The 18,868-nt window shown below is 33.3% G+C and overlaps 3 protein-coding genes across 3 annotated transcripts; 2 read left to right on the top strand and 1 right to left on the bottom strand.

Moving 5' to 3' along the window:
- The first annotated feature begins 4,128 nt into the window (after positions 1-4,128).
- On the top strand, positions 4,129-5,468 carry LOC146943803 (uncharacterized). Its single transcript, XM_085742076.1, has one exon. The coding sequence runs from the start codon at positions 4,416-4,418 to the stop codon at positions 5,235-5,237; it is 822 nt and encodes a 273-aa protein (XP_085598202.1). The 5' UTR covers positions 4,129-4,415; the 3' UTR covers positions 5,238-5,468.
- Positions 5,469-7,562: 2,094 nt separating this feature from the next.
- Positions 7,563-12,629, top strand: LOC146943802 (external alternative NAD(P)H-ubiquinone oxidoreductase B2, mitochondrial-like). Its single transcript, XM_085742074.1, has 10 exons — positions 7,563-7,797; positions 8,294-8,549; positions 9,797-10,003; positions 10,093-10,343; positions 10,446-10,668; positions 10,755-10,859; positions 11,170-11,442; positions 11,529-11,650; positions 11,779-11,898; positions 12,086-12,629. The coding sequence occupies exons 1-10, from the start codon at positions 7,706-7,708 to the stop codon at positions 12,171-12,173; spliced, it is 1,737 nt and encodes a 578-aa protein (XP_085598200.1). The 5' UTR covers positions 7,563-7,705; the 3' UTR covers positions 12,174-12,629.
- Positions 12,630-13,940: 1,311 nt separating this feature from the next.
- LOC146943801 (receptor-interacting protein) lies at positions 13,941-14,810 on the bottom strand. Its single transcript, XM_085742075.1, has 2 exons — positions 14,423-14,810; positions 13,941-14,299 (listed from the first exon to the last, which is right to left on the bottom strand). The coding sequence occupies exons 1-2, from the start codon at positions 14,675-14,677 to the stop codon at positions 14,132-14,134; spliced, it is 423 nt and encodes a 140-aa protein (XP_085598201.1). The 5' UTR covers positions 14,678-14,810; the 3' UTR covers positions 13,941-14,131.
- Positions 14,811-18,868: the final 4,058 nt, after the last annotated feature.

The following is an 18,868-nucleotide window of genomic DNA, read 5'->3' as shown; positions in this document are numbered from 1 at the left end:
TATGAATTCTTTAAGTCCCTTACTCCAATAATGGTACCTGTAACACCCATACTAGACGTATCTAGAAAGTCTAGCATGTGCGTTAGTTTAGTACTGGATACATTAAAAATTTACAACAATACAGCTACGAATAAATATAAATACAATCAAATGTGTTCGTACATAATAATACAACTCAACTTTTCTAAAGTATAATGAATGCATCCTTGCATAACCATCTCATCCTGCAGCAGGTACGAACGAACACTTGACGCATCATCCATTCGGCTACTAGCTTGCTAATCCAACCTGTTTATCTGAAACAAATAAGGATTGGGATGAGACATAAAGTCTCAGTGAGTTCCCCTAAATCCTAGGCTATAGGTAACCTCAGGGGAAACCTACGGTCACCACGTGTCTAAAATACAACCTGACGGTTGATTATACGTGTGTGGGGACTTGCATACTTAGACGGTCGTGCATACTAGGGCCGTCGTAATCTTATCTCACTTGTTATAGGCTTCACTTCCTATACGTGTCATGGCGGTCAAGGGGAATCTAAAACCGCAATGCCAAGAATACGCTCTACGCATCAATAAGCATACTATAATCATGACACAATTCTAAACCGGACGATTAGGGGGAACCTAAGATCGTCATCGGTATATCTTTCTCTATTCTTGCTCTATGCATAACTATGTTATATCTAACAACATATTCTATCTTGCTATCATGCTAGTTTTGACGATCTACGTATATGTTCTACTATTCTTGACGATCTACGTCAAGGCTCTACTAATTCTTGACGATCTACGTCAAGGCTCTATGACATAATATAAATATATCTAATAAATATGCATAGTCAAGTTCATTCATAAAGTTAGCGTTTAACAAACAATTATTATCTGAGTTCATTTTACGGAAAGCCTCGAGTGGAGTAACCCCGAGCGCAATCCCTATCTATCCGATGGAAACCTATCTAAGGTATAACCAACGGCACTCCTGCAGTGACGTGCGGGATCCTTACGGCTAACCCCATTTCACCTAATGGAAACCTCTTGAACCAACCTAGTGTGGACACAAGAGACACGACCACTACATCTTACTTACTAAGTGACATGCGGGTTCCTTACGGCTAACCCCGTTTCACCTAATGGAAACCCCTTGAGCCATCCTAGTGTGGACACAAGAGACATGGCACCTTTAACTTAAAAGTCTTGGTCTATATATATATATATATATATATATATATATATATATATATATATATATATATATATATATGCATGAGTATTAAATCTATAAATGCTATCTCTTTTACTTCGGATGCCTATACGATCCGACTAGAGGTAAACTATATGCTTGCTTAACTTGCTATGTGAAGAGATGTCTGATCAATTCACGTCTGGCCACACTCGTATGGCACTCTAGTTTCTATACGAAGAGAATACTCTATATCACTTCGTATCTAATCAAGCATACTACTCATGCCTAGCATTCTATTCTTTACTAAATATTCTAGTTCTTGACAAGCTATGTCAAGGCTCTATTTTGATCCCATGCCTAGTTCTTTGCTACCCGAGTAACTCGGCTAAACTCTCTTGAATCACTCTTGCCATTCATGTTAAGATTGCCATGATTTTCTTTTCAAGAATCTTTTGATGTTATGTGCATTGCCTAGATGTTGTTTTGGGGTTATAAAGTTATAAAACGTCGAAAGAAAGACTCCGGAATGCCCCACGGACCCCAGGATGGACCAACAGGCCAAAAGCTTGTTGGCCAAACCAGAGGGCTGCGCTAATAGCGCCCCTGGAGCGTGGGTCATCTGAAGAATTTCGCTATTAGCGTAGATTTCGCTAATAGCGTAGTTCTTCAGGTCTGTGGTACCAAATTTCCAATTTTTGACCCAAAACTCAATCTAATGGTTCTTGCAATGCACCAGAACATCCAGCAACATATATATACTTTATAAAACAACTTACATAGCAATATTAACATGTACAAAGCAAGATCAAGGCTAGGGGTACTAAAATTCATATTTCTCTAATCTTAACAAAAATCATGTTTTGCTTGCAATTAAACACAAAATCCCAAAGGTGGGTTCTATCTAAGAACTCACCTAATGATTAGCACTTGATCTTCAAGCTTCAAGCATCAACCCTAACTTCCTCTTCATTCTTGATCTTTAGCCCTTTCCTCCAAACCATGCTTTAATCTCTTCCTCCACTTGTTTCTTGCTTGATAAGCTGCCTTAATCCTTGTTTGATCATGATTTGGAAGAAGATTGGATGTCTTAGAGAGGAGAGGGAGGCGAAATTCTGGAGAGAAGGAGGAGAGAATGGTTTTCCCAAAAACCTAGAGAGAGAAAGTGTGGGTAGAAATGAAGGAAAATGGCCCTTGTGGCCTTATATAGTCGCTTGCGACGTTTTACCACTTTGCCCTTCGCCTTAGTCGTGTTTACCTGACACTGACACATAAGCCCATGCTTGACTGATATTACTCATTAATATCTTTCGTTGTACTTAACATTCTTCCCCAAAATCTCTTTCCATGAATCTTAGTCCTCTGATACATTTAACAGATGAAATTTCCCTTTAGCTGACAAGCGGGATATTACAGTACCGATAAAGTGAAACATTCTTACGCATATTAACAAACACTTGGGGTACGTACTTCAAGCAATTTGAGTAATTTTCATTTTCCAACACAATCTTGAGTCATTCAAGTAAGGGTGGTTTGCGTGGTAGCCGCGCAACTGATGATGAACGTGCTAAAATGAGATAACTTTCGGGATGACGAGGGAAAATAGTCCTACAAACTGTAGGAAGATAAGACTGGGCAGCGAGATGTGACCCTTGATACAACAACGATAATTAAAATGTCGAGCGTGTTCTTGGTAGTTTGCTTTCGTCAAGCTAGTGCTAGAAAAGTGTCGTTGTTTCTAATAAGGTCGCTTAGCTTCATAATCAAATATATGGATGGTCACAAAAACCGACATTTGTCGTAAGACATGAGTGAATTGGTGATCAACCGGTTGAATGGGAAAGGATGGTGGGTAAAGTGTTTGTCCCGAGGGTAGGGAAGGTGGATGATAACTGAGCAGTGAACCTCCTTCAAAGTAAAACCAAACCACCTCGTGTGTAGGAAAGATTAAGGTTGTGGCAACGTATGGATGGATCAAAGGAAAAGAAGACGATGCACAAGAAGGGAGGAAACATGAAAAGGATCTCAAACACCACAAAGGGAGGAGAGAAATACCACGAAGAGGATATGAAACCACTATGTGTCATCAACCCTACTAGGGAAAAACCCTAGAAGAGGGACACAAAGCAACCACCACCAGTTGATTTTACACTAGAAAGATAAATTTTTAGTTACCTTAAAAAATTGTCCATCATTAGTAGTTTAAAAAAAATACAAATTACAAAAATTGGAAAAATTAAAAAAATTGGAAAGGAGGGAAAATATGAAAGGAGAAGAAAATACCTACTTAGTCGCAAACATTTCGACGCTTTATATGTTTGTACAATTGAGAAAAAGTAGAAAGAGAAAAATGGGAGTGATATTTATTCTATAAAAAATAAAGAAAATATTTTTTTTTGTGGGTTCAACTTATGATCAAATCAAGTGATTGAACTCAAATGTTTAATGAACTTCATCAAATTTACGAATTATTTAGGAGAACATGAGTTCGATTCTTGAGTGGACAATTCTGTCTTACGATCAACTTCAGGTCTATACCACGGTGAAACACATGAGAGCATGATATGATTCAAGTGGGTCTACCCATCTTTTCAGATTCCACTTATAGTATGTATTTTCTCTTTTCTGATCACTCATTAACCAACTAACCCTAAATGGACCATCCACTCAGCATCTCATGTGGTTCTAGGTGAAGTTTCACATTCTGTTTGCTTTAAAGTTTCATCATATTCTGTGAAATAACAGTAATCAAAATCAAAATTAATCAACATTTAAAAGCCACCTAGACCAAACATATTACAATATCAATGTCTTGGATTGCTAGATTAATAAAGTTAAAAAATGAATAGATTCCATGAATAAAAACTTATGGACTCAATTCAGTGATTGATCATAAATAATGAATTTAATAAGCTTAAAAGCATAACTACTTTTTAGGTTCGATTTGTATGTTTTCCCTGTATGTATAAAAGATTGTCTTGATTATTGCATAGAACAGGACCACCCCCCCTATTCCTCTCCTATTATTCCATGCCTTTTCCTCACGCTAAAAAGTCTTATAAACCCCACATTTTCACTCTGTTCAAATCCCTCTTCTACATTATTCCTTGTATTACTCATCATCAAAATTCCAAACTCACATTTCTCTACTCATGGCTTTGATTTTCTTGTTTTTTATTCACTTTGAATAATAGTAGTAATCTTGTTCAAAGTAACAATAATAATTGTAGCGAATGGAGGGGAATAATTTTTTCTTAGAATTTTTGTTCATTATGAACTTGTTATGCAAAGAAACTTTTAACTTTCTCTCAATTGTTTCTTCAAATCCTCTGTTTTCATGCATTATTACCTTCTGCACCTTGATTCTCATCTATTTTCCTTATTCATTCTGCAAAATAGTTTTCTCACCAGTTCTAATTCTCACTGGTGTTATATTGATTTTTGTACTTCGTTTTGGTGCAATCCAGAGATCTAAGAGTGAAGAAAAGGAAAAATTTGGTGAATTAGAATCAGTTACCAATGAAGAAAACAGAGATGAAAAACAGGGGAAAACAGAGGAAAATGTGGAAAATGATTCTCTTGACCAAATTTTCAAGTGGGTCTCGAGAAATTCCGAAGAAAAGTTGAAATCTAAAATGGGTTTTGAATCAAATTCGTTTCTTGATGAGTCTTTTGTTGAATGGAACGTGAAAGCGCCGTTGGAAGTTATATATGAAGATGAAGAAACAGAGGATATTTCTAATGAGAATTGTGTTGCTGGAATTTTGAGACACTCTTCATTGTCACGTTATTATCCTGAATCTGATTCAGATAGTTCATCGGAGAATGGGTTTCCGGCGATGGAGAACTGGGACTCACCGGAGAATATGAATTTCCGGTGGGATGAAGAAGATAGAGAAGGGTTAATTGAGATAGCTCTTGATGGCTTTAAGAGGAAGGCTTTGGGATTTCAGTTTGAGGAAGAGAATATGATTGAGATTGACATTTCTCCGACGAAGCGCAGGGAGTTTTCCGGCGAGGAGGAGGTGTTTTCCGGTGATTTGAGTTGGAATTAATGTGAGATTTAGGAAAGATTAACATAGTGTATTATCATGTGATTTGGTTTGGGGATAAGTGAAAGGTTTAGAAATTTGGAATTTGGAATTACTACTTTGGGTTTGGCAGGGTATTGCCTCTTTTGGATGTGGTCATCCTTATGGTATTCTATCTAAGCTTTAAGTGCAATTAATCACTACTTTCTCAATGTGCAATTAATCGAATCTAATTTTACATACTATTTCATTCAATCATTTCGTGTTGTTATGATATTATTAAGGGTTTAACATATTGTTTTAAGGTACGGAGGGAGTATTTTTATGGCATTGTCTTCAATTCACATATGAAATATCTAAATATTTATGATCTGTTTTCACTGATTTTTTCACTTTAAAAGCCATATGCTACAAAGTTTTGATTTCATATAAAGACTGACGACAAAAACTTCTACAGGATGGATATATCAAAGTGCAGCCAATCTTCGGGGCACATAATGCAATCATGATGTTGATCACCAATCCAATATTAACCATACCTTTTCTTTTTCTTTATTTCTTTGTTAAATCCACATGCATCCAATATTTCAGATATTTGTTTTGAGAGACAAATGCATAATATATTGATAAAATATTGCTAAAGCATTATCCACAGGGAGTTATAAATTCTAATGACTAGCAACAAAACAAGAGTTCAAGATACAAATGACCGTGAAAAAGACCAATCAATAACAATGCTCAAAGTCACAATAGCTACATCGTTTTTTTTAAAAGGAGCTACATGATACATCGTTAGTACACCAATATCAAATGTGAAAATTGGCGGCTTCTACCCAATTTTTTTTCTTCCCATTTTAGCCCCAAAAATTAGAGCATGAGTAGCACCTTAAACTCGAGCTGGTACTGAGTCAAAGTAAGATGATCCTATTTTTTCCAATTAGCATCGTAAGATTTATGTCTTCGACATGTGTTGGTTTTTGAATTGTTAATTTGTCACACTTTTCTTGACTCATACTTTTTGACCTTCTTTGCAAGGTTGTCAAACTCGAGAATCTAAACGTGTCTTTGGTTGTTTGATGACACGTGAATAGAGTCTGATAGAGTTGATTTTAGTTAAAAATGAGTTGAGTGTAAATTAATTTTTGTTAGGATACATTTATGTAAATGTAAAATTGATTCTTATCAATTCGTGTTAGTTGAGTAGTCTAAATTAAAATTGTTTTTGTATGTGTAATTACCGAAATGGATTTTAATTTTATTCAAAAAAAGTTATTCAAGACTTTTTTTTTTTTGAGGGAGTGTTATTCAAGACTTAATTGTACAAACTGTTAAAAGGCAAATACTTGATAAAGTAAAGTGTAGTACCATAAATGTTGGAATCGATTCTAATAAACGTAGAAGCAAAACATTATTTTGGCACCCAAAATCACGTTAAAGAATTGACATCCAAACATATATTTTACACCAAAATTGTTTTAAACCGTCATAGAATCATGTTTAATTTGATATACAGTAAGAAATCAAACATGCAATAAGTAACCATTTTATGACCACGTTATCCTCAAAAGTTTTGAACGTGATTATGATCTATTCATCGTTGAGCCTCACCTTTTAGATTATGTTTGAACCGATAGAATGAGATGAAATGGAGTGATCTGATGCTCTTTTGTTTGGATTTTTTAAAATGTGAAGGATTGAAACATAATAGTATCCATTCAATTTTTTTTTTAAGCAGCCATCACATTCCATTGTTTTCCTTTATTTTGTTTCTATTGTTTAACATAATGATTTTTTTATTTTGACATTAAATATCATGTTCAAGTCAAATTTTATTCCCATTTCTTCAATTAAATTAATAATTTATGAACTTTAACATCTTAAAAGTTTTAGTTGAATGTATCCCTTTTAATTAAGTTTACATAGTTAAATATATTTTTATTAATGATTTTAAAAATTAGATGGTAAATTTCTAAGTTCTTATTAATATTATTTTTACTAAAATCACATAAATATGTTGATAGTTGCCAAACTAATTCAATTTTTTATCTGGGCTAAATAAGTGGGTCAAAAAAGCCTTATTCTGTTGGACTGGCTCATTTGAAAATAATTTAATTTCATACCAACCTTATGTTATTTAATATTTTTGAGTAAACAAAAAACACAAAAAAGTATAGAATTGCGGTGTTGTGTTGTGTTTGTTGCTTGACAATTAATTAACACGCACGCGTTATAAATGCAGTACTACTAACTTCTCCCTCAAGTCAAAAAAAGGGTAAATATGTCAAATCAGCGCATAAACCCCATAAAAACCGTTATGCCTCAAAAGCCCTAAAACCCTTCCACATCTCGTTCGTACGTACGGAGACGCCTCTCTTTTTCTTTCTCTCTGTTTTCTTCTTCTCTTCTCCCACAAAATTGGACTCACACACACACATTCTTTCTCCATAACCTAACCGCACAAATCATCATAAACTCACAGAGAGAAAAAAAAAATGTTGAGTTTCGGTATCTGTGAACGTTTTTGTAGAACTCTCCGTGACAATCGTAAAACCATTAAGTTTGTTCTCATCGGCACCGCCGCAAGGTATCCTATAATATCATCAACTTCGTTAATTCTTCGCTATTTTTACTATTTTTTTTAATTTGTTTTCCATAAAAAAAAATTAATTACAGTTCTTGTTATTCATCATCTCTGTTAACTGCTTGCTTCAGTTTTTTGTTCACTTTTCACCGAATGTTTATGTAGTTTATTAATCTAAAAAGTTAGATCTATACATTTATTTAGAAATAAAATGTCGATTATATTCTATGTTCACATTTACTACAATAATCATGAGCTTTTTCTGGTACATCGATACTCTGTTTTTGTTTATAAATTTTAAGGCGTTTTCCTTTGCAGTTAATGTTTTGAATACATTGCGTGGAAGTAGATCTGTGTGACTTTTGTATCAGCAACACTTTTTATCAAAGGCTTGTTTGCGTCTTAACTTATTATCGACATCGATGTGTCTGTCTTGTGTCTGTATCGGTGCTTCATAGTTTGTGATTGTATTTTGATGCATTGTGCGTTGTTGATGCAGTGGTGTTGGTTATGCGGCTTATCGCGAGTTTTATCCATCGGAAGTGGAGGCTGTTACCGATAGGAAAAAAGTGGTGGTGCTGGGAACAGGATGGGCGGCAACAAGTTTTATGAAAAATCTGGACAGTCCAAAGTATGAAGTACAGGTGGTTTCGCCTCGTAACTATTTTGCATTCACTCCTTTGCTTCCTAGCGTCACCTGCGGCACTGTTGAAGCGCGTAGCATTGTTGAACCTGTTCGCAATATTTTTAGGAAGGTAATAAAAGGTTCTATTGCTCAGAAATTTATTTTTCTTTATTAGAGTTTTTTCGTTTTGAATCTTTTGTTTTTTGTTTTAAAACTATACTGTATACAGCTGTGATCAGTGATCACACAATGCATGTATACAAATATTTTACATGTACAGTGTATAAATAAATTCTATAAACAATAACAACTTATATTACATTGCTATAGTATTTTTTTTTTCAGTCACTTTATTCATTAAATTATGTTAATGAATATGTACATAAAATTTCAGTGAATTTAGACACTTTAGACATACATGAAAATAAATTAATATCGTGGACATGCATGAACAATCTAGAATATGCTATTATTGTAACATAAGATGCAAAAAAACATTTATAAATTATTATTATTGTTATTATATTATAAATAAATACCAAAAACAACAATAAAGTACTAATAATAAAATAAAGGACTATGATAATTTGGTAATATCAGTCAAAATCTTGTAAAATATTATAAGTAATAATAATCATTATAGTCATTTTTTGAAATAATATGAATGCGGTTCATAAGTTGCCTATTTTGCTATGAATATTTTTGGGCACAATTTTGGTATAATTTCTGTAATTTTAAGAGCTTTAGTTTTGACTTAATTGAACTTTTGGTCTTTTCACTATATCTATTAATTTGTGATTTGGTCCTCCAAAAATGTTTTTAGCAATTTTAGTCTCTCAACTTTTCATTCATTACAATTAGTTTTTCCTCATCTCTTTTCAAATCCATTTTAAATTTTCACATAATTGAATCAACTAAAATATTGTTTTTCTTACCCTAAATTCACCAATCCAATTTTACCTGAACATTGAAAAGCCTTAAATCAAAGTATCAAACCTTATTCACACATCTTAAAAGAATCTTTAAGTTTTATTGAAGTTTTACTGAATTTATAACTTCAACACTTTAAAAAAAAAAAATCTGTCAAATCCATCATAAACTCTCAAATATGTTGATGAAAAATGAAACCTTAAGCCTTTTCTAAAGGAGTGGGACTAGTGATTCAAAGATTGGTTTATGTTAAGTGTCTATATTTACCATATTGTAGCCAATCATAAACAAAAATGCAGCTTGCAATTGGCACAATCAACTAATTGATATGCAGATTGTAGTGATTAGATTTCTAGTGAATCAATTTTATTTATTCATTACTGGTAAATAAAGTAGATTTTGCCGATGGCTAATAATTAATTCCTTTTTCCTGTTTTGTCTGAGCAGAAAAAGGTGGACGTGCAATTCAGTGAAGCAGAATGTTTCAAGATTGATGCTGAAAATAAGAAAGTTTACTGTAGATCTAATGCAAACAACAATCTTACTGGGCAAGAAGAATTTGTCGTGGACTATGATTACCTAATCATTGGTGTGGGCGCTAAAGTTAACACATTTAACACACCAGGAGTGGTGGAGAATTGCCATTTTTTGAAGGTATACAGCTTCCATCATGTCCATAAACAATAGTTATTATTGTGACTAAAGATGTTTAACTGGATTCTGTTTTTTCCTGTAATTTGTAGGAAGTTGAAGATGCACAGAAGATTAGAAGAACGGTTATTGACTGCTTCGAGAGAGCGAATTTGCCTGATGTAAGCGAGGAAGAAAAGAAGAGAATTCTTCATTTTGCTATTGTTGGAGGAGGGCCAACTGGAGTGGAGTTCGCAGCTTCACTTCATGACTTTGTCAATGAGGATTTAGTCCGTTTATATCCTGGGGTCAAAGATTTAGTAAAAATTACACTTCTGGAAGCTGGAGATCATATTTTGAGCATGTGAGGATACATTGTTGATTTTTATTATTTACAACTTGTTCCGGTGATACATTGTCATATAGTTTGTCACATTTGATGTGTCCTTTTGTTCTTTTCGTATAGGTTTGATAAAAGGATAACAGCTTTTGCCGAAGACAAGTTTCAAAGAGATGGGATTGATGTGAAAACAGGATCCATGGTTGTGAAGGTAGATGAGAAACAAATTTCCACTAAAGAGCTGAAAAATGGAGGAAAGATTACTACAATTCCATATGGAATGGCTGTCTGGTCAACTGGTATTGGCACTCGTCCATTTATCAAAGATTTCATGGCCCAAATTGGTCAGGTGTGTTGTTGAGAAATTTGTAGTTATACAGTTCAAAATTCCATTTCCTTTCTATTCACTAAGCATGCATTGTCTCTTCTGAACAGGCTAGCCGGCGTGCTCTAGCTACTGATGAATGGTTGAGAGTCGAAGGGTGCAACAATGTATATGCGCTTGGTGATTGTGCTACGATAAATCAGCGTAAAGTCATGGTAACCACTATTTCCATCATATAATTTATCATCACACTTCCATGTCTGTAATGCACGCACACATATGTGTTGACATTATTATTCATTGACATCAAATAATATATCGTTTCATCATACTTTATGTTTCTTTGTTGTGTTTTTCATTGAAGGAATGTATATAACTTTGGTGAAGTAGAAATATCTTCCAATTCCTTAACTATAAAAAAATACACATTTGCTTGATTATCAATTAACTTATATATTATCTGTCCTGTATTTCAATTCAAATGTACTCTTTTTTACTGTTATTGGATTGACTTTGGCATTTCAGGAAGATATTGCTTCGATCTTTAAGAAGGCTGACAAAGGCAATTCAGGAACACTTACGGTCAAAGAATTTCAAGAGGTCATGGATGACATTTGTGTACGATATCCTCAGGTTGAGCTGTATCTGAAAAATAAACAGATGCGCAACATTGCTGATTTATTGAAGGAAGCCAAGGGAGATGTTGAAAAAGAATCAATTAAACTTAATATCGAAGAACTCAAAACAGCACTTTCCCAAGTGGATTCTCAGATGAAATTTCTCCCTGCTACTGCACAGGTGCATCTTATGTTATTTGCTTGTGGCCTTCTCTGTAATGGTACTTATATGCAGCATGTTTCTTAATGATTTAAAATTTATTTCAGGTTGCATCTCAGCAAGGAACTTACCTGGCCAAATGTTTTAACCGGATGGAAGAGTGTGAGGAAAATCCAGAGGGTCCTCTCAGGTTCAGGGGAGAAGGTCGTCACCGCTTCAAACCCTTCAGGTACAATAAATCTTAGCTGTCAATTTTTACCCAATTACATTTATGCTGACACAAATTTCTAGGTTTTACACTAGTTAGCCCATTGTTTTTACCCTTTTACTCATTACTGCACTTGCTTGCTTCTCAAGGTACCAACACTTAGGTCAGTTTGCTCCTTTGGGAGGAGAGAAAACAGCTGCCCAGCTACCTGGGGATTGGGTTTCAATTGGTCACAGCAGTCAATGGCTGTGGTATTCTGTCTATGCAAGGTATTGTTCTTTACATATATATAGTTCTTTACATATATATACTCACAAAACTGCCTGAATTTTGAGACATTCTTAACAATAAGTTACTGAATTGTTTACCACTTTACCCATATACTCACAAAACTGTCTGAATTTTTGAGACATTCTTATCACAAGTTACTGATTTTCATTCAAATCCTTTGAGCAGCAAGCAAGTTAGCTGGCGTACAAGGGCCTTAGTAGTTTCAGACTGGGGAAGGCGTTTTATTTTTGGGAGGGACTCAAGCCGCATCTGAGGAAGTTTAATTTCTTTGGCATCATGAAGAAGGTTGTTAGCTTTTAATTTCTTTTTAAATAGGAAAAGAATTTGTTTCTATTCCACAGTTACTTATTTTACACAAAATTGCACCTATTCTTTGAATAAGTGCACAAGACCTTGCTGCCTTGTTGGGCAGGACAAAGCCGAGATTTCTTTATTAGCATACCAGGTTCAACTCAAGTATGAATTGTCATTTTTCCCGCTTTTGAAATTAGAGTTGCAACTTTAGCTGGCCTCCGAGTTTTGCTGATTATGTTTATTTCGGAGATGCCTGCCATAGTCAATTGTTCATGTTATAACTATATTCTCTTGTTATTTTTGGCCTTTCCAAACAAAAAATATTATCTTGTTATTTCTCCAGTTTCCAAACTTGTTAGGAGAATAACTGAAACTTTGTTGAGTACTTTTTTAAGTAGGAAATTATATTTACAAACTAGTCTAAATACCCGGCGTTGCCCGGGTTAATTATTATAAGCAAATTTTTGAGTTCGGGCAAACATAAATATATTAGGTTGAAATAATTTCAATTCATAAATAAAATTCATTAAACAACATAACATATTAATGGTTAAAATTCTTTAACCAACAAATATGACTTTAGTTTCGCACCTAAATAAGCTATCAATACTTGGCTTATAGTGGTAGAAAATAATATTCATAGTCTGCATCATAAATAAAATAATATGTTAAAAGGTATAATACTTTGCCATAAAATAAAATTTTAAAGACGTATGAAAATAAAGAAGTATGAGAATATTTGGTTTAAAGTTATTGGACTTCAGGAATATTAACAATAATTATTGTAAAAAAAAAGTCTACAGAAACAATAGATATATACAAACGATGACAAAACAGGATAGGAATGAAAAGCGGGCAGAAATATTAGGGATTACTGCATTTTAGAGGGAATTTGTTAGGTTAAATTGCTGCCAACCTAATACAGCATTTTAGAGGGAAATTATTAGGTTAAGTTGTTGCAGACCTAATAAAATTTAAAAAAAAGGCAAGAGGATATGAATGAAATTGGTGCGATGCATTTTTTTTAGATGAAATTTGTTAGGTTAAATAATTGCAAACCTAATAAAGCAAATGAGCGGGAAAAAATTAGGTTAAATTGCTGCAGACCTAACAAAATTAATAAATAAGGAAAAATTAGGTTAAATTGTTGCAGACATAACAAAATTAATAAATAAGGATAAGTGTAGAAAAAAAAGGCAAGAGGATAGAATGAAATTGGTGCGATGCATTTTTTTAGATGGAATTTGTTAGGTTAAATAATTGCCAACCTAATAAAGCAAATGAGCGGGAAAAAATTAGGTTAAATTGCTGCAGACCTAACAAAATTAATAAATAAGGAAAAATTAGGTTAAATTGCTGCAGACATAACAAAATTAATAAATAAGGATAAGTGAAAAAAAAGGCAAGAGGATAGAATGAAATTGGTGCGATGCATTTTTTCAGATGGAATTTGTTAAGTTAAATAATTGCAAACCTAATAAAGCAAATGAGCGGGAAAAAATTAGGTTAAATTGCTGCAGACGTAACAAAATTAATAAATAAGGATGACGTTTATTGCATGTTCCTCAATTTAATTTTTAACGGGTAAAACAATACTTATTCTATGACATGCTCTCACTTTTCTGTTACAAAAGAATATAAATTTGTAAAGAAATGATATGGAGAACATGGAATATAGATTTAGCCTTTTTCTGTTGATGAAGTTCAAAAGAAAAGTAAAACCCGATTCATGAGAAAGTACAATTGATAGAAGCTTATTCTCTTGTGTTATTCTAAACAAGGATTTTTGGAGCCACATTTTGCACAAAAAAGGAAAATTGATCAGCAATAGAAGGCCCCCTAAAATATAAAGTTGTAATTCAATTATAACTATGTAGTGGGAAAATAAAACTTAGCAAGACGCTAGAAGAAAAAGAATTAAAATTGGAAATCCGAATCATCCCACTGAAGAACAGCAGAATCAATGTTCTGCTCCCTTTTGAGCTTGTCTTTTAGGAACCAATCACATACCTTTCCAGCATTGAGCTCCTCTATTGGACACCCTTCTTGTTCTGATATCACTTTTAGTAAATTCAGTGAAGATATCTACAAACACAAACAATATGAAAATTTAGGACATATACTAGGACATTATATGAAAAATGACCAATGAAGAAACAAAATCCTAGGACATATCATCCGACAAGACAACAGAGTTAAGGTAAGCACCGTTAGACGACATAGAAAACGCTCATGAGTGCTCAATCCAGACATCTCAACCAAACCAGCTTCTTCCAGTGTCAAAAACGTTTTCCTCTCACTCTTCTTCTCTTCTGCATTGCATTTGACCTTTCTTCTATGTACTTTTATCTTCCTTTGTGCTATCAGGCTTGTTTGTGTGTGTCTATGATTTGTAACAAGGTTTGAAGGGCTGAATACAAATGTTGTTTGAAGACATGATTTATAGGGTTGTAGACAAATCATCTGTTTATTTTCAATCTCTTTCTCTGGGAATTGAGTTTCCTTGCTGCAATGCACTTGGGGCTTATCTTTATCTTCTTTTTTTTAGTTTAACTTAATGTGAGAGATTGGAATGGGTTGAGGGCCTTATCTGTTAGCTTTGTGTGGAGGAGGGTGATGGGAATGACTCATTCTTTTCTCAATCTATTAATTTCTTGCGCGCCTTATATTGTTCGGATTATATAATCTGAACGATATAAATACTCCATAAAAATCTTTAAAACACGTTAAAATATTTCGAATTTTAAAATCCAAAAAGGGCGCACGATCATAAAATCCAAAAAGGGCGCACGATCATATGGTGGAAAAAGTAATGGCCGATGAGAATTTCAAATAACGGGCCACCAATATTTGGACTAACCCAATTTAGCCCATTATATTATATGGACCTTTAACCCATATATGTTTCAATTTTAGACAAATGCTTTATCCGCCTCTCAAATTGCTCTAAAGCTCCTTGAATTTATCGTTCATAACTCTCAATCGGCTTATTTATAGGGTTTGAGGAATTTGAGAGACCGATAGAGTAAGGGCCTGTTTGAAATAGTTTTTATTTTCGGTTTTTGAAATATACAAGTCCTCTTTTAACAATAGTTATCATTTTACATGTTTTAATTTTTTAGTCCCCAAAACTAAAAAATTCCAAAAAGTTTCCAAAACTGTAATTTTAAAAATAGTTTAGCAAATGTTTCAAACAGACTCTAATTCTCTAGGTTTCAATACTTGAATACTAAATTGCTCCTCCTTACTAGTTTACTTTAAAATTAAACCAAAAGCAAAATATAATTATTTTGGTCTCTGAAATTGTAAAATAACTTCTTACAACTGAATATCAATGAGGATTAAATAAAAATAACACTATTTATCGCAAAAAATCAATTTTCACGATTATCACGAATGCGAATTAAGGCAATGAAATTTTTTTTTAAGGCGATGAAAAATTTGCATGCGTCCTCTTGTTTCTGAAATATAATTTATCAATTAAGTTTTATTCCATATTCGGTTGTGGTGGAAAATTCAGTATCTAGTTTTCTACGTTTATTCAAATAAGAAAAAGCCAACAAAAGAAAATCATAACTAATAAAAATTTAACGAATCCTAATATCAAATTCAAATAAATTAAATTGGTTTGGTTTTTTCCTATCTCCGGATCCAGACCCTGACTAAATAAATAAAACCCAACTTTTATTAGATATTACTAGTAGTGTACTATAGTAAAAAATATATTGTATTTATCTTTCTTTTTTTCATCTTCAAAATTGAACCAAACTAACATGTTACTCACTCACTGGTGATAATAGAATAATAGAATGCAATAAAGCTTAAAACCCCAATTCATTATTGTACCCAAAAAAACCTCATGCGAATTCCTCACGAAAAAATAAATCGCGAATTCCTCACGAACCTTGTTTTCTAGTTATAATATGGTCAAACAGCAAAAAAAGGAATTTGTGGCAATAAAGGAGGAATGGTGATATACACTGATCGGGTTGATTTCGGGAGTAATATTTTGCTTTACTTACATAGCAATTTCCAAGGAACTAATGCGTGCAAATTAATACTATTTTTCTTCACACTCGTGATATCAACGAAAGGTTTGCTTGCACTAAATAACTAATAATAACTACCCAGAAATTACTTGTGTTAGTTTCTGTTTTACTTTGTCAATAATTTTAATCAAGTCATGTCAACAAACAAATACAAAAATCGAAGGAAACATATTTCACTACCTTTGCTACAAATTACCCGAGAAACACTAAAAATTCATAATCATAAAACTTTTTTTTTTTTTGAGGAATCATAATCATAAAACTAGTAACAACATTATAAATTCATACTCATAAACTGGCTGTTACAAAAAGAATACAGAAGTCTAAGGATCGTGATGACGGTGTCGGTATGACTTAAGCTTCCATGATCCACTCTCCCCAAGACAATTCTTGATGAACCCTAATTTGATCACAAGAGTTGTATGAACATATGGGTAGTGAATGATTTTTGTTTTTCCATTAATTTTCATGATCTTTGAATGAATTACGTTAAATTCGTGTTCTAATTTGCTGCTGTGACATTGAGTATATTCTTGTCCCTCCCAATTTTAACAACAAATGTCTAACTAGAGTCGGGAATAGGTCATAGATAATCAAATGTCCACTTCCATTCCAACTTATTTTTGATAAAGCATCCGCACAATTATTAAGAGTGAAAACGTCTAATTTTTCAATCCATCTCTAGCTAGCAACATATGAAATTGTTGCAAAAGTATCGCCCACAAACACTACCCATTGCCTTATTCTTTAAGAAATTGACCACTACACAAAAGTCAACATGAAGCTCCATTCTACCAAATCCATGATCACAAGCCAACTTTAATCCTTCAAAGACACTTCAAAGTTCAGCTATGTAAACACTACAAACTCCAATAAATTTGGAAAAATCCGCAAATTTATTCTCCATCGAGGCATCCATCTAATATTTTCGTTGAGCACAAAATCAGAAGCTATTGTAACATTTATGTTAGCTTTAGTATAGTCATTCATGTGTTGCAGTATTGCTTCCCAAGGCAATCATATGCTTGGTTACACAGAACTGAAGACACGACTCCTTCAAAGGATTCGAGGGCCTTGATGAACCTCTCCCTTTCCAAATAACCACTCAAATGTTATGATAAATTTTATTAAAAAAAAAAATTGTGAATTTTTTTCAATTTCTCCTCTTATACTCTCTTATTTTTATTTTTAACATGTGTATGAGAATATGTTTGTCTTTCCTTATTTTTTCATAGTATAAACAGATCACAAATTGTAAAATCACTTCCTACAATTGCATAGCAGCTATTAAATAAGAATAACACTCCCTTCAAAAAAAAAAAATTAACGCTATTTGATTTTTGGGTCGAAGGCCGAATTTTTTATAAAAATAAAATAAAATTATATGTCTAAAAAAATAGTTTTTACGATTATCACAAATGTGGATTAAGGCAATCCGAAAGTTTTGTTTTTTGTCTTGAGGTGAGGCATTGAAAAAGTTTGCATGCAACCACTCTTGTTTCGTGAAATATAAATAGCAATGGAGTTTTATTCCATATTCAATCGTACTAGTGACTAATGGAGTATTCACTATCTAGTTAACTACGTTTATTAAAATGAGAAAGGAAAAAAAAACGATATGTTCCACCTTTAAATACGTTACACCACCTTTAAGATGTTTTATTGGGAGGGGTGTGGATGTTGCATGTTAACTATTCTTAATTTCAACTCTCAAGCGATGTGAGATTTTAAGGTGTGCCGAAACAGTTGTCCCTCAGTCAAGGTTAAGGGAGATTTTTTGCAGATTTTTGCCTCGATCTCCTGTGAAATCACCAATGAATTGTTCCACCCTTAAGCATGTCACATAGCTTTCCGAGGTATTGTACGATTTAGGTGTGAGCCCTCACGACCTTGTCTTTTGTAAAAGACACATCATTTGAAGGAGTGTAGGTGTTATCTGTTATGTATATACAAACCACTCTTGACCTCAATTCCCAACAATGTGGAACTTTAAGGTGTACCGGAACAAAATCATAACTAATAGGAACTCAACGAATCTCAATACTCAAAACAATTAAATTAATTGGTTTAGTTTTTTTTTTCCATGTTTGAATCTAGACCGAACCAAAAAAATCAAATCCAACCTTCATTAGTTTGAATATCCATTTCACCTAATTTAAAACCAATCACTTCAAAACCGACTTCAAAATTGATCATCCGAAGCTCGAACATGTTACCCTTGCAATTATAAGTCGTCCAAATTTGCTCTTTAAAAAAAAAGTCATCCAAATATGCATAATTAAACATAAAAACTTAATAGAAAGCAATAAAGCCCCAATTCATTAATGTACCAACAGAAAAAACCAATTCATTATATATATACACACACACATATACACACACAAAGAGGAATTGATGCGTGTGCTTATATGATTTTTCTTCACAGTTGTGATATATTCGTGAAAGGAATTTGCTAGCACTACCGATGAAATAATGAATAACTATCCCGAAACTACTTGTGTTAGTTTCTGTTTTTATCACCTCTACTAATACTACTATTAATAATAGGTCTAACAGGTTCCTTTTACCTGTCCCTAAAAAAAAAAGTTCCTTTTACTTTGTCAAT

The sequence above is a fragment of the Medicago sativa genome, chromosome 2, assembly GCF_051527215.1.
Source record: "Medicago sativa cultivar Bolivia chromosome 2, Bolivia_mono, whole genome shotgun sequence".
NCBI lineage: Eukaryota > Viridiplantae > Streptophyta > Magnoliopsida > Fabales > Fabaceae > Medicago > Medicago sativa.
This window is presented reverse-complemented; position numbering and strand designations above follow the sequence as displayed.

What these genes read in the sequence shown, in the direction of transcription:
- LOC146943803 (XM_085742076.1), top strand. Translation starts at nt 4,416, where the DNA reads ATGGAGGGGAATAATTTTTTCTTAGAATTTTTGTTCATTATGAACTTG.
- LOC146943801 (XM_085742075.1), bottom strand. Translation starts at nt 14,677, where the DNA reads ATGATTTGTCTACAACCCTATAAATCATGTCTTCAAACAACATTTGTA. An exon ending in GTTTTCTATGTCGTCTAACG is followed by an intron (nt 14,300 to 14,422) that starts GTGCTTACCTTA and finishes TTGTGTTTGTAG; the next exon opens with ATATCTTCACTGAATTTACT.
- LOC146943802 (XM_085742074.1), top strand. Translation starts at nt 7,706, where the DNA reads ATGTTGAGTTTCGGTATCTGTGAACGTTTTTGTAGAACTCTCCGTGAC. An exon ending in AGAATTGCCATTTTTTGAAG is followed by an intron (nt 10,004 to 10,092) that starts GTATACAGCTTC and finishes TGTAATTTGTAG; the next exon opens with GAAGTTGAAGATGCACAGAA. An exon ending in CACCGCTTCAAACCCTTCAG is followed by an intron (nt 11,651 to 11,778) that starts GTACAATAAATC and finishes TTGCTTCTCAAG; the next exon opens with GTACCAACACTTAGGTCAGT.